Here is a 16,310-nt window from a genome sequence, read left to right on the forward strand (position 1 = left end):
AAGAGAGAAATCTGCCAGTTCTCCTGACGTTTACACACATTCCTTTTCTCCAATTCTCCCCTCAGTGACTACAACCTCATATTTATGGGCCCACATTCTTCCATCTCTCCATTTTTCTTCTTTCCATCTAACCCCTCTCTCTCTGCTTATTGATCGAGACAGGTAGTTTCGCCCATCTCTGTGAGGCAAAGAGAAAGACTATTGTATTATCCATAAAAGCAAGGATCTCTGTCTGCTTTGAGTGTTTATATCACCTCCTCCTACTGCTGCTGCTGCTGCTTCTGCTGTCTGGTCCAGTAGGGCTTTGCCACTCTAGTTCCTACTTTGCAATCTCTTACTAGTAATGTGAGGATGGGGTCAAAGACCTTGGTTACACAACTGCTCAATCACATTTGGAGATTTTAGTTTCAGAAGATAAATACAGATAACAAGAAACTTATGAAATAATCAAAATATGAAACACAGCAGCAAATATCTTTATCAGAATCATGCAAACTCGTGCATTTAACTCAAAGGTGTCTCCATATAACAGAATTACATAAAGCTGCAGAGTTACGCAGTGCAACTTGTAATTAAAAGCAGTGTCTTTACATGACTAATACTCCCACAGCAGAATTTCACTTACTTATTCTTTTGAAAATGGGCCACAGTCTTCTCAAAAATTCTTCTCATCTCTGCTCTCTGTGCTCTGAAGCTCTGACCTTAAACCATTAACCTTGACGATGGCCTCCTTACTACTGGTTGCCTGACAATTTGGGTGACATTTTTACCGTTGAGTGAGTCGTTCTAAAGAAGAACATGAGAAAATATACTACTTGTAAACTGAAATTCATTTGAGTTGTTAGTAATCTTCGCTGCTGTCACACCTAACCTGTCTGGTTTGATTGGGTATTTCTTTGTTACAAGAGAGAACTTCAATAAGCACATTTAGGTTCACAAAAGAACAAAAGTGATTTGCTGAAAGTAAAGTGAGTCCATATAGCACTGATGATGGAGGATCATCAAAACTGTGATCAGTGAGTTACCTCAGTCCATGTGACTTCATGCTTGCAGCTCTTGGCTCATTTGAAAAAGCCAAAGTAAACATGAACCAGACCAAGTTGGTTCAGACAAAATTCAATGAACTACAGGTGTAAAAGCAACATCAGTCATCAGCAGATCCAAATCCTTATTTTTCCACACAGGATTGGTGCACCACAGTTCGATGACAGCAATTTCTCCAACACAGCTCACCAAAAAGGCAAACTGCACCAAATAGGTTATATGTGAGCACAGCCTGAAGAACACCCAACAGTAAAATACTAAAGGTCCGAAAATTCACTTTGAATTCTTGCAAGCTCTTTGGGAGGTCAAAGAGCCAACACAAGCTGTAATAGTCCAGAGAAAGTACCGCGTGCATTTAAATGTCACAGCTAAATGAGCGTGTTCTCCAGCATGACACAAAGTTCAGACGAACAGTTGTAATGACAACAGCAGTATCAGTGATGTAGGTACTCTTAGACAAACTAGAGAAGAAACAATCAGGACAAATATTTCCCAAACTTATTTTCATCATAGTGACATGATATCATAATCATTCACACCACTCAAAACACAACAAAGGTTTGCACTGTATCTGGGATTCCCAATGGATTGTTAACCACTGTGTGGTGTAAAAATACATCCACACGCAAGATAAAGCTACTTGCAGCAGTGTATATGCTAAAGGTTCATATCTCCATTGGCAAAACAGTCTTAACCAACCACTAGACTCATGAAATGACAAGTAAGCACATGTAGAACCTGTGAGACATCAAAGTGTTTTCCTAACTGTCCTCACATACGTCCACACAAAAGCATGAGAAATGTGCACATGCAACTTGTTATTAGCAGGTGCCTCCATGCCTGATTTGTGTGTGTGCGTTTACCTTGGTGATGAGGATGCGGTAATGCTCAAGCAGGTCGTGGTTGTCGTGGCAACCAGCCAGCAGCTGCCAGACCTCAGCTCTGAGTGGCTCAGGAATGCCACTGCGAACCAATGAGGGCAAGCCCTTCGGCCTAGTGGACAGGTTTCCATGCCTGATACACACACACACAAAAGTAATGCATTATTTCATAATCTCATTTAATGCATGTGAGCCATTTTAAATATTAATTTGAAATGCAGCTGGACAGATTGTTTTTCTATGATGTTCTTTGGGTGCAACAGTGACATTTGGGCAGTTGATATTGCACAGACATGATGACTTTTTTTCCTTAAGAATAACCTAGTTATTCAGTTTAAGTATAATTAGATCAGAATGAAAATTTGTTTTTTTTCTTCAGTATTCTGGTCAGGTAGGGAAGGCTGACTGAACACTAGGTTATCCATTTATACTGGTGCACACAATTACAATGGAAGCTGCCCAGTGCAAAACACACATTAACAGTAGCTCAAGGTTCACTGCCTCACTTAAATGTACTACAATTACACAAACTATAGTATTGAGTACAATATGCAGACAACTACAGATAAACTTCATTATTAACTACAGTGTTAATTTAAGTACTACCTACTCCATTCAGTACATTATTGAGAATGCTATTCAGTACAGCACAGAATACAATACTATAGTCTAGAGAATAAACTGCAGTGTTGCCATGCCGTTAGCATTCTCCCACATGAGAGAAATAAATATCCTGCTTTTGAAAACACACTGTCAGCTCTTTTTAATGATGCTTGAAATCTCATCATAATGCATTTATTGAGGCCATATGAAAGCAATTTCCCAATAAACTACTTCACTTCATTGTGCTGATGCAACAGCAAGAAAACAGGCTGTGAAATCAAATGAAAAGCCAGAAGCATCTTTTATTCAGTTAATTATGCCGATGTATGCATCAAGCCTGGTTGTTATAAATGCACAAAGTATTAGAACAGTGACAGTATGTGTTATAGCAGACAAATTAATGGAGTTATCTGAAGGAAACTGCTTTCCATACAAATTGGGATGATAAAACAATCAAACTGTAATAATGGGGAAGATCCCAGTCCTGTATGGTAAATCACAGTCTGTATGAGGTACAGTAGGCCCGAATTATTTTTCAACATCACTTTGTCGTGTCATAACACAAGATGAAGAGACTAAAGGGCTAAAATTTATGTCTGACCTGACTGCTTTTATTACTTCTATGGTATATTTTCACTAGTTTGTAATGAATTTTCTGTTTATACTCACTTTCCTTTGCTGTATCCTATTAGAAGTTAATGATACTGTGACTTGTTCACAAGTTACCTATGTACATGTATATCTTTTTTGGCAATGTTTAAGTACAACCCCTTGCGAGGTCTTACTTTTTCCCCCATCAAATTTCACTTAAGGTTTCCTTAATTTTAGATAGATATCATGCTTCTGCTCATACCAATTCTGTATCAGCACATTATGATTCTAATAGTATTTTAAAGGACTTTGCAAATAATTGAAATATTCAAAATGCCTTGTGAAAAATATAGTGTGACATATTTAGTATAATTGAAAACTCTAGGCTTTCGATAAAAAACGTCAATGGTATATGTGGCTCTTGAAACAATTTTTTTACTTGGGGCTAAATTGTGACTTATTGTGAATGTCTGCACATCATTATTATCATTAGATTCTCTTCCAACTTGTCTCACATCCTCCTCCTATCTTGCTGTACTCTGTTTCTATATCTCTCAGTAGATTCCAGATGTCTCTCCCTCATCTCATTTGATGTAAATGTTTTTGTCATATGCAATATCAACAACTCTGAGTCTATGTATGTATTTTGAAACCTTACCATCTGTTGAGGATTCCTCCCCAGGACTCAAGGATTTTCTCAGGACAGTCTTTGGAAACGTCTCCTGTCCCACTGGAGATTTCACTGTCACTATCTGCAGCAAACACAAACACACCCAGATATTAACAGACATTTAGAGAATACAATAAATGAATGGATATGAACATCTGCAACCTTTGTCCACATGAGAAAACTTTACAGGGCACGTTGGTTAGTCTTAAAGATGTTTCACCTATTTTTTTAGCAGTTCTGATGAAGGTCACCTAAAGTTTCCAGACTGAAAATTTTAAAACTTGTTAATACTGATGCCACACAGTCAAATGGAGGCAGGAGTGCCTGTGCAGTGCCTACACCTTCCATTATTACTGCTCCTCTGTCTGGCGGTTCGTGAGGCAGACAAGAGGCAATCAGCACAGCGAACCACTTGTGTTTAGATGCAGAAGCACTAATTGACTGTCTGGCCTGCTCTGCTGCTGGAGAGATGAACTGATCCCCACACAGAAACCGCCCACTGAAACAAACACACACACACACAGATTCACACGGTATGTTGTTTATATTACTGCTGTAGCACCATGTATGTCTATATATATAGCACACAGAAACCAAGGTTTAAAGGTGTTAAACACTCAAAAAAAGACAAACACAGAAATAAAACTGGATATTAAGAGTGACTCACACACTGTCTTTTTTGTGCAGGGTTATCTCAGAATTCACCTTCTCCCTAAGTTTCAAATTAAAATGGATGTTGACAAAGCACTTTCTATATAAATCCTGGTTTAGAAATACAAAATAAACAGACACTGGATGTCTCTATAAAAAGCAACCTTATTTACCCAGAGAATACGGTAACATGAACAACAGGCAAAGAAAATCTGTATTTACAGTATGATATTGAGACACACTAATTATTAGTATGTGTGTAAGTCCAAAGTCCAATAACACCACACAACTACAAGACACATGACACTGTCAGTGCACTTTGGTGTATCATTTTCTTCATTCTATTCCATAAGCTGCAAAAGATGACTGGGAATATTTGTAAACAAGTCTTACTACAAAAATGACTTTTGAGGAAAAACAAAGCTTGTCTGACTAAATTATGTCACGACATCCTGGTTGCCTAGATGTAAAAATACTGTGGGTGTTGCCATAGTTTTAACAATTTTACAGTACAGCAATCTTTCTTTTAGGGTGTCTGCAGGTTTAATGAAGCTGAATTTTACATTTTAAAAGCTCCTTTCACCAACTGACATAAACATTAAAAAGCACAGTGGTGGCAATGAACTTCTCAGGACATGGCATTAGGCTTCACTGACATCTCAACAACAAAACCAAACAGCAACAGCCCTCAAAAGTGTTAAAAGGCATCATTCACCCCCACTGAAGCCTTTACCAAGACTTTAACATTAAATAATGAGTCAAGACATTTTCCTCTAGAACACACAGCCACTATCCTCAATGCACTGCTGCTCCTATACATCCTCACAGGCTCAGCAGGAGCTTTTCAGGTCTTTATAAATGCTTGATGAGCCCTTTCAAATGTTTCAGACCCAGCACAAAGCTGCTGCCTCTGTTCTCAGATTGGCTGAGGCCACGTGGCGAGGAAGCGCGAGTCCAATGCCACTGCCAACTTACCAGGTGATGAAAGAAACTGTGAAGATGAGGGCCATTACTGTTACCTTTTAATCTGGAGAGGGGCTGTGTATTCACTGTAGGATTATTTTCAAACAGGATCTCTGTGATGCTGAAGCCACTAGTGGATTGGTTTTGTCTACATGAAAGCAAGCAGAAATCCCCTACTAGCATCATAAAGATGGCTATTTTAACACTTTTATTTTTATCTTTAATTTTTTATTTAATGTTCTTTACTATGTTTTGCACTTTGTTTTCCACCCTTTACCTCTTAATTGTTATATTATGCAGATACAGGACGTTTCCAGGTGTAAATTATAAAGCACCGCATATGACTCTATGGACATATGCGGTGTATGATCACAGTCTGTGTGAATGTATATAAAATAGGAACACACTGAAATTGTGTGCGCGTGCATGTGTGGATAAGAGAGGGTAACAGAAACACAATAAGTAACCATTACAATGCATGCTATGAAAGGAAAAGCAAAGGAAAAAAGAGATTTTCAGCTTCAGGCCTATTTTCCACATCTACAGCTTCCAAGAAAAAAAAAAAAACATTGACATGAATTGAATGTGTGTGTGCTCGCAGCGGTGGCATCTACACTGGGAGTGTATTCATTTCTGTACACAATGAGGCTGACCCCCAGCTCCACGGCCCAGAGCGCCTCCAATTTTCAGCTCTGGGGGAGGAGAGGGGCGTTATAGAAAAAGCCCTGTGAATGGCTCCCACGGTGCCAGTTGAAAGCCGTCAGCTCCAGCCTTGGCGGCTGACTCGTGACTTTGGGCGAGTCGGCAGCTAGACATAGGAGACACTTTTTTCCCCTCCTACTCTGTTAATACATTTTAGCGCTCCAAGGTGAAAAAAGCAGACAACTTGACAGTGGCATAGAGAGAGAAAGGCGACACAATAAAATGAAGATGAGCCTTCAATGATGTTGCAGTCACAATTTATAAAAGCATTTTTACAAAAAAGTTTTCATTTCATTTTGAATAAGAGATGTTTTTTTCAAGGTTTATATTGTGTACCCTCACATTCATGTGGGCGGAGGTCAATACTCCACTGCAGTGTTTTGATCGTCCTACCAGAAAACGGCAGGCTTTTGTATCCTGTTAAAATATTACCAGTTTCCCTCGTAGGTGGGACTAATTAACCTGTGTATTATCCACCAAGGCTATTTCTTTGTATTTGGATATATAAAATAAATAATACAGTGATTTAGTACATTTCATGCAGATTTTGTTCATTAAAATATTTCAGTCAATGGGATGATCTCCATTTGACTGCTGTTAGCATTATTTCACAGACTGTGAAACCTGGATGGGGAAAATCCTCTGAACTGAAACAGGGATGTGCACACACGCATACACCAACAGCTAAATGAAAACAGAAATGTTCACTTTTATCCAAACCAGCATTATCATGCAGCGTGCAGTCTGAATTGTGGCCAGGCCTAATCTGCGACACCTGCACTACGGAGCCAGTGGTCAGGTGGAAATGCCAGTCCTGTTTATATTAGTGGCCTGAAACTGGGTCATGTTTGGGAACCACTGGAGTCTAACAGCCAGAGTTGGTGCTGATAATGTTAGTGCTGTTTTGCCTCCACCCCTCTGGCAAAGCTGCTATTATTGGCAGGAAAACATTAACTGTGCTGGCTTGTCACCTAAACTGGTTGTTTTTAAATTTAATTGATTCACAGTATTAATCAAGACAATGACAAGGCAATAACATCACAGGCAACTTGGTTGATAAGTAACTTCTGAATGATTTTAACAACTGGCAGTGTCCAGCTGGTTACAAATGTCATTAATTAAAAATGAAAATAAAGAATTTCTGGGATCTAAACAAATAACTTTCCATGGTCAGGTCTGCTTGACCTAAGCAGGCAGATCATTTATTCATGTGGATTTTGACACTGCAGTGCAATAAGCCATCAAGCCCCAACAGGACTGGGCAGGGATCCACACGAAACCACTCATGCTTGACGCACAAGCACATACATACACATACATAATCACACAAACAGCTATCCAAAACCCCTGAGAATCTGTCTGCATTGCTGGCTACAGTGAAACACACACACACACACACACACACTCTCAAACTGAGTACCCGCAATCTATCCACATTGCTGTTATCACACGCCTTGTCACACTCACCTACACACAACCCACATGAACACATGTTCAAACACACATGTGCATACATCCCTGCCAATGTTTATGTGCCTAAACAAAATTAAACTTCAGTGTTGATTCATGTCAGCCCATAAATACTACACATTTGTGTTTGTGACCAGGCCCTGGGACAAAAACACACAGTGATGGTGTGTGTTGGTAAACCTTTATTTCAGACTGAATATCTGGACATATGATCTCATTTAGATGAGGCGTTCATGCCAGCCAGGAAAAAAAAGACTGCTGGTTATATAGAATGTAAAGCTAATTCTTCCTCCAAGAAGCTGTTTGTAGTAAATAAATTATTTTCTTTTTGATGCCTCTGAAGATTCAGAAGGGAGAGTCCCATTTTTCTCAGATATTGAGGCAATATAGGATTTGTATGGTGCTACACAAAGCAACGTTGCATTTTTCAATCAAGCAAGATTGGGAAGACAAATTATGTTGGGTTATGGCATGTGTGTGTGCCTGTGTGTGAATATGGAAGAAAGAATTCTGGCATCTTATCACTGATGTAAAGAGACAGAGACTAAACCTGGCTGGCTTTTCAAAGATTTCAAGTTTTAGTAGTATTACATACTAATGATTGTGTACTGTGGTATTTCTATTACTTATTGTATAACATTAATTTAACAAACAGTAAGAGAAGGAGAAACTGAGCACCTAAGGAGAGAGCAGGAGAGAAAAAGAGAGAGATAGGTCCATACCTTCATCGGCCTCCTCCTCCTCAGTGGGCGAGGCCTGTCGTCCTCTTATTTCATTGCTTCTCTCTGCCTCCCTCTGAAGACTCACCACCTCATAGACAGCATCACTCTGACCCACCCTATCTGGTGCCTGCTGTATACACATAAACACACAAACACACACACACGATCAGACTTATGGTCTCTTCACAAGAAATTTCAAAAACATCAAATTGATCAACAGGTTTGATAAGTTATGTTTTCTGTTGTCCTGTTTGTTTCTGACAAATGTAAATATTATCAAGATTTGTTTTATTTTCCCCCCATGTAAACTCAAAAGGACGCAAAGGGAATTCATAGACAACTGACAATCTGACCAACTGAACAACTATCAGGAACCAGGTGGCTGAGACAGAAGTGCTATTAATTGGCAACAATGAGATGGCAGCCAGCAAAATCAAGATCCTCTGCAGACTGTCAGCCCCTTTAATCTCAGGACAGTTAGTGAGAAGCCAGAGTATAATATTAACAAGTTGACCTGATTCCTCCAATCAGCAGAGCCTCTACTCCCATTTGTCCAGGACAGACAGCTGCCACAGCTTTAGAGAGAATACCTACACATGTCAGGATGAGACTGGCAGTTGGGGGTCAATCTCAAGAAGGCAATCAGCATGACCACCCCTAGACCTGACATCGACCAACTGTCTGAATCGACAAAGCAGCTGGTCAGGCCAGAGCTTGCAGTCTCATCAGATAACACCAATGAAAAGAAAAAGAGCCAAGTATATGGAACTAGTAGAGGAGCACTACCATCAGCGGTGGAGAGGCAGCTACGATCCAATTTATGAGCCATCAACCTCGTGGAAGTGACCGGGGTGAACAAGAAAAGCCATGTAAAACCTTGGGCAGTCATGAGCAGCTAACAAGCTCACACAGGCTGACTGTGCAGGTGCAAAACAATGACTGGTATGGTATGAGTAAGAAAATGCAAAGAGACAAAAAAAAAAAAAAAATATATATATATATATATATATATGAATGAAGCAAAAAAGTCTAAACAGTCATAAACTGCATTTAAGCATTGTGCATTTTGTGTGAAATTTTGTTTTGGAACCATACACTCAAATAAATAAACAATGGATTAATAATTCAATTAACAAATTAACAACCATTATCAGAGTCAAACATCTAGAGAGCCAAAGAGACACAGGTACTATAGTTCACTCAGTGAAGACTGGACTTACATCCAACCAGTTGACTCTAAATAGGATGCTCTATCTTTGCTGGGCAGGTACAGTTACTAAAGTACTGGCTAACACATCAGCCATAAGAGCTTGACTAAATTGATTGATTGAGTATATCAACGATCACAGCAACAAGTTCATTTTGAGGTCAGGAGTGTAAAAATTGCATAGTATAGCTTAAACTGCTCTTTAAATCCTCCATAACAGACTAAAGAAATGCACAAGAGAACAAAGACACCAGCAGACTTGACCTTGAGTGTCATAAGCTACTGATGTTTATTTCTGGTCTATTCAATTACTGTAGTGCTGTTGTCTCTCTCCTCTACCTGGTAGAATGGATCAATGAGCTGCATTGATCTGCCCACTCGCATGGCGTCTAATGACTAACTCAAGTCAGTGATGAGAGCACAAATTGGGAGAGAATATCAAGCCTAGCCTATTTTTAGAGAAAATCTGAGGAAGCTTAGGTAACACATTTGCTTTGCTATGGCCTCTGCCAGTGAATTGTTAACCCTATACAATGAATTATTAACACTGATAATACTGTGACAGAAATTTGGGCCATAGCAAGCCCACTGCATAAACACAGTATCATCGACTGTGGATTTATAATAAGAAAAACATAAGAGGAAAGAATTACCAGACATTGTTTGTTTATATAAAGAACATCTCTCTGATAAATGTTATTCTGTGACATGAATCCCACTTTACCACACAAAACAGGACTGCCTTAACAGTTAATGGGTCTTTGTAACATCACCAGGTATTTTTCTCCTCCAAGGCAATTTTCAATCATTGTGATCTAATTGCAGTTGGTCCCATTTACTAACGGTGATTCAGGCTTTTTTCATCTAAACAGAAAAAATATATATATTTTCCTGATATTTTGTTGATTTTTGTTTTTCTTCCTGGCATCAGAGAAAGAAATGTGAGCATTCACTTGTGTGTGTTTGGCCCCTGCAGATATTTTATGTTTACATTAAATTACTGTTGATGTTTTAGAAACTCCTATATCCTAATTATTACTTTGGGAGAGACATGTAAACAATATTCTCTTCAGTCCCAGTCTTAACTTAAAACTTGACTGAAATCAATTTGGACTTGACAAAGACGATCTAGCCCACAGCCATGGCAGGTCTGTTTCCTGGTAAAGCAGACACCGAATACATTTTCCAGTAACAAAGACATGGAAAACATTCTGAGAGGCTGGCACACACAATTAGTCCTTGGTACTTTAGCTGGCTAATGACAGTTTTTGGCAAAATAAGACAACGGAACTACCTATTTCATATGTGTGTGTATCACCTGCGATTGCCATCTTTCACAAAAACCTCCACACAATATTATCTTTTAATTAGCTCTTAACCACAGCACCAGTCCAACACTCTTCCATTTACTGAGGAGATAACTACAGAGGCAATCAGGCGGACGAGTCAGACCGCCGCTGTTAATTACCCACACACCAATAATGCGACAGAGCCTCTTATTAGCTCCCTACAATCCAAAGCTTCCCCACACTTCACTGCTTTGCCAGCTCCCCACGGCCTACTAAAGGAGATCTGCTTTTTAACAGGGGAGAAGAAGCTTACAGCTTAACTGTATTTTTTTTTCTAAGTACCTGCAGCAACTGCTCAGGATGGGTGTCCTTGTGTTGGTGGGAGGTAAGTGAATGTGCATTCTCCACTCTATCTCAGCACTTTTTAATCAGACAAGTTGTGAGGAAACTCAAAAGGGCAAACATCTCAGGGTGTGTGAGGTTTGCCATTAGACATTAATGGTAAGATACAGGAAGGATACAGTTTATCTGTTGGCATCAACAACATCCATCACATCAGTGGATTGTGGTTGCTATTATACGGCTCTCAGACATCAGCTCAAAAGATAAATTTGAGATGGAGTTTAACACAGTTTCTGTTAATTATCAGGGATAAGTGGAATGTTGACCCATGCAAAGGAGAGAGCACACAACCTTACATCCTATATATTATACAACAAAGAGATCTGCTGCAGAAACTGTGGCATAGCAGGGGGAAGGAGTAACATGTTGAAAATCAATGCACCAGCTTGAAAATTAGACGCAGTAACACTAAAAGTGGAAGCAAAAGTGGGGGTTGCACAGATGGAAGGAGAGAGATGAAAGTCAGCTGATGAGATATTTGCATCTTTCAGCACATATCTTTAGCTCTTACAACTACCAAGTGTTTCAGTTCTCCTGGGTACAGCATTTGACTGGTCACTGACACACAAATACGCCTCCAATCTGCCCGCTCTGACCTCCTCCTCCACTCCACACATCCTCCAAGCTGTCCATCCACTTGCTCCACATTTCCCTCATCTTTTTTGAGAAGCCTGGGCTGGGCTGGGAACTAATGCTGTTGTGGGCAGTAAAGCCCTTTTAGACATATGCAATACTGGGCTATTTTAATGAACTTTATTTGACTTGAATAACCTTGAAAAATCAAACCAGTATGGCTCACATCTTGCGGTGCAAGGGGACTCTACTAGACTGCCTCAGTTCATTTAGTCATTTCATTACTTTTGTACCTCTATGTAAAACAATATACATCCTATTGTAAGTGAGTGAAAATCACAATGGATTGTTGATCCATTACCTACACTAACATAAATATTGAAGGTGTTATTTCTTTGTTTTGAGCATTAATAAATCATTACCAAATGTGTTTTAAGAAATCAGTTAAACTACAGTAAACAAAGCAGATTGAATGCAAACAAACTAAAATTTCTTCGAGGCAAACATTAGTCTTCCTGATCATGCAACTGAAATTATTCAGTAAACCAGCTAATCAGGTGGTCAATATGGGTAATATTCACAATCACAATGAATGTGATTTTTATGGTGACTGATACATATGATAATATAGACAACTTTTTGGAAAAGTTTTCTTGACAAATAATTGACAAACTGCTGACATAAACAACCAGACAGGAAAGTCTGTTTTTGGTTAATACAGCAAATAAAACATAGATAGGGTACTTCACAGACCAAAAAGTAGTCCTGTTTACAGATTTAAAATGATCTACTTCCCCAAGAGATATTAGGCAACTGTCAAAATTATTATTAATAGTTGGCATAAAATCCCATGAAATATATTGTTACAGCATCTAGCTGTACAAGCAATCAATCAGGAACTATCTACAGCTTAACCATAAGTTATCCAACCAACTTGAACTGACAAATACACTAACAAAACAATATGCCTGAAGTATCCAAGACATATGGTAGTAGTAACTGAACTGTTTGCTCTGTGTTTTGACACTCATTCAAAAAGCTTTGTCATTTCCGATAACTGATAGTTAGTCTATATTCCACCACTGTCTCGATCTGGCAATAGGCACAGACTGGCACTGAAATTAAAGAATTAACCAAAAATCAGAATAAAATACAGAAAACTTCCTTTGTTGGTCAATCTGACAGACTGTGGTTTCAACAGACAACTGAACATGTATGAACAAGTAGAAATGCAGGTACTATAAGGTTTAATAGTTGTAGAAATACCTGTCTGAGTTTGAGGTAGAAGGTCTCACTGAAGGTTTTGCGGCTGAAGTACCAGAAGCGTTCGTTTGATGGATAGACCCTGACCAGAGTTTCCAGCAGGAAGCGAACTGGCTCCACCACTTCAGTCACTACCAGGTCCACCGCCACTGTCATATAGACTTGCTTATCTGGCCCACACCAAGGAGAAAGAGCAAAACAAGAAAAAAAGCAAGGTTACTGTGGAGTCATTATGAGAGACTCCTTTGTTCCTTCTTTTTACTTCATATGAATCATCAATCTGTATAAAAGGGAACACTGACTTCAGTCAATGAAGCCCATTTACCTATTGTCTGTGAAAAAGGTTAAATTACAGAGTTAGACTCAAATGAAAAACAGCTCTGAGTGCATTGCACCTTTAAGAGAATTCAAAGTGTAACCAGGTTATGAGTCGTCCACCAGCCGAAAGCTGGTATACACTAAGTCTGCACCAAAACCAGAAAATAAAAAAATATTTATTATTTTTTCTATTTGAACAAATACTCACAGCTAATAAAGCAATCTAACTTCACAATGAACACAGAACTCCATATATGTGACTGTAGGTTGAAGAGATTTCGCTATTCATCCGATTGGCTTCTACCGGAAGGCAGAAAATAAATATCATGTATCCTGTAGGGATGTCACACCCCCTAGTGGATTAGGACATACCCTTAGTGTCTCCAACTTTACAAATGGAGTCTATACTGTAAATTTATCTCTTAGATAACATGATTATCCTGCTAGGTGCGCCCTGAAGATAAGACCTTCATACACAAAGAGATGTGGGCCTCAAACTAACAAATCACTTAATGCCCCTGTTTTGGGGACAGTTCAATCATAAAGGAGGAATAAACAAATGGGAAAAAGGACAGAGGGGCTGAAGTTTTACTATTTTAAACAACATGTAGAAGGCCATGAACTAAGCACCCAGATCTTAATATACAGTAATTATGATAATGTCTGCTTGTTTAGAGAAATGTTTTTTGGATGTAAAAGACTTGTTTGCAGCTTCAGGTAGCAATGAACTGCTACACTCTTGGCACTAATATTCCATTTTTTTGACATAATAAAGACATCTCTTTTGATGGTTCAGGAGCCCCAGGTTTGACATCACAGCCTGCAAGTCACATTAAAACAATATCATTTGGAATCAATTAGCATCTATACAGTAAAAGACAGCTCAATTATAGAGAATATATGAGAACATTCTGGACAAAGATTTCTTAGAGCTTCAATTTGCAGCCATTTTTATCACATCTTCACCAGAACTCGAACAAGTAAAACATTTTTGGTCTGTTAACCAATTACTTGCACAGCTGGAAATTCCACAATAATCCAGAGGAAAGTAAATTGATTTCAAAACCTCCACTTAAAAAAATCACCACCAGTTCTACATCACAATAGTGGGAATGAACAACAATTTATGAAAAACTATTAACTCTCATAAATCTCATGATTTGCTTCAAACTCTTAGATGGTATTTCTGTTTAATAAATAATGTAACTACAAAGTATGTGTAACAACTATCAACCACTTCAGAGGATCTCAGATTTCTCTCTGCCAGTAAGACAGTGCGATGCGTGTGCGTGTGTGCTGAAGTTAGTCAGGTCTTACGCTGCCTGACTCCCATGAGCTAGACTGCTTTGACAGACCTGCCATCCACCTTCAAGTCAAACTCTCTGAGCCTTCGAGTCAGCAAGTTGCCAAGTCGTCTGATTTGTTAGGTGTAATGGATTTAGTGAGGCAAGCTCTCTGCCCCGATACACTGACTTGGTAGGATCCCATCTGAACATGACTGCATCCTTTTTAAAAGACAATTTAATTGGCCTGTTTGCAGGTACAACTTACTCAACTCCAATATACATATCTGAGTACACTCTGATTTATGAACACACACACCACACAAATTTCAGGCAGCAATTCTGTTTTAAAAACGTAAATAAAATATTACATTATTTAAATATATTTTTGAGTATCTAAACCATGAATATTTCATTTTATGTTTTTGTTAAATTCAAGTTCTAGATGTCGATAAACAGTTCTAACTAAATCAATAAACCCTTTTTTTAACTTAATAACTACATTTAGCTGCCTACGTCTTAAGTATTACATCAACTAAATATATTACCAATATATAATATATAATTTGTGTGTATAATAGAATAATCCATTAGTTTTTACTTCACCGTTATCTACTTGAACTGAGAGAAGCTTCATCATACAGAACAAAAAGTCAAATTGTATACAACCCAAATACTTGGATAAGACAGGACAGCAAAGTGAATTGCGTAAGAATAATCTCCTCACAATGCTGCTTTTAATTCTATTTATCACACGTGTCCATAGCTCTTTTGGCTCTGCTGCCTGACGCAGCATGTTCACGCTTCCATGTGTGAAAATATGCCAAGCTTTGACAAGCAAGGCGTCACAAGGCCAGGCACAAGACTATAAGTTATGTTAGAGAATGGAGGAAGGCAATTATCACATCCAAGCTCCACTGCAAGCACTGCATGATTTCGCTGACATGACCTGAGCTTTGTGCTGGTCTCCATCACATTTGTGACAATAATGTATGGAAATAATTCCTCTTTCATATGTGTGTAAACAGCCAATTAACAGGGAATGCTAAATTCTACTTGAGACAGACCACAAATCAAAACTAACTGCCCAATTACTCTGAAAACATTTTCAATAGCTAAAAAAATGTAACTTCATTTAAAAGTGTAAGAACTGCAAAGTCAAAGGCCTAGTCCTCACCTTTAGGTGTGTCTTCATTCAGTGGCTGGAAGGCTGCCATGTTGGGGTTCCATGTTCCTGTGATAACATAGGCCTTCCCATCAGAGCTCTTCCCCATCGACTCCTGTGTACAGATTTATCCAAAGGCTTATGTTGTTGTTACAGTTTTATTTTATACACTGTAAATTGCAAGTCACTTGAACATGACTTAAATAAATAAATATATAATAATTAAGTTTGTGACCATTAGCGAGTGCACAGGTGTTAAAACTCTGAATATGCTTAGTCAACCAACTAACCAAAAAAGAAGGTTAAGTATAAGTGTTTTTATAAATCATTGTGGTGCCTATTCTCCACATATAAAAGGCATGTGATCTACTCTCAAACATCATTATGAACTGTATACTGTATCTAACCAATAAAACAAGCAAAGTCAGTTTCTGCTCACCATGTCTAGTAGATGCATGTCACTGTTGCAGACTTTCTGTCCTGGACTCAGCAGCATCCCAAAACACCTAAAGG

At 38.7% G+C, this 16,310-nt stretch overlaps 1 protein-coding gene across 1 annotated transcript in view; it reads right to left on the reverse strand.

The window, feature by feature from the left end:
- Nucleotides 1-16,310, reverse strand: part of rabgap1l (RAB GTPase activating protein 1-like) — a 108,403-nt gene that overhangs the window by 79,386 nt on the left and 12,707 nt on the right. The window contains 6 exon segments of the mRNA XM_018695300.2: nt 1,908-2,058; nt 3,778-3,871; nt 8,298-8,427; nt 13,035-13,201; nt 15,810-15,912; nt 16,237-16,303. Coding sequence (XP_018550816.1) covers nt 1,908-2,058; nt 3,778-3,871; nt 8,298-8,427; nt 13,035-13,201; nt 15,810-15,912; nt 16,237-16,303 — 712 coding nt within the window.

This window comes from Lates calcarifer, linkage group LG17 (genome assembly GCF_001640805.2).
Source record: "Lates calcarifer isolate ASB-BC8 linkage group LG17, TLL_Latcal_v3, whole genome shotgun sequence".
NCBI classification, from domain to species: Eukaryota; Metazoa; Chordata; class Actinopteri; family Centropomidae; genus Lates; species Lates calcarifer.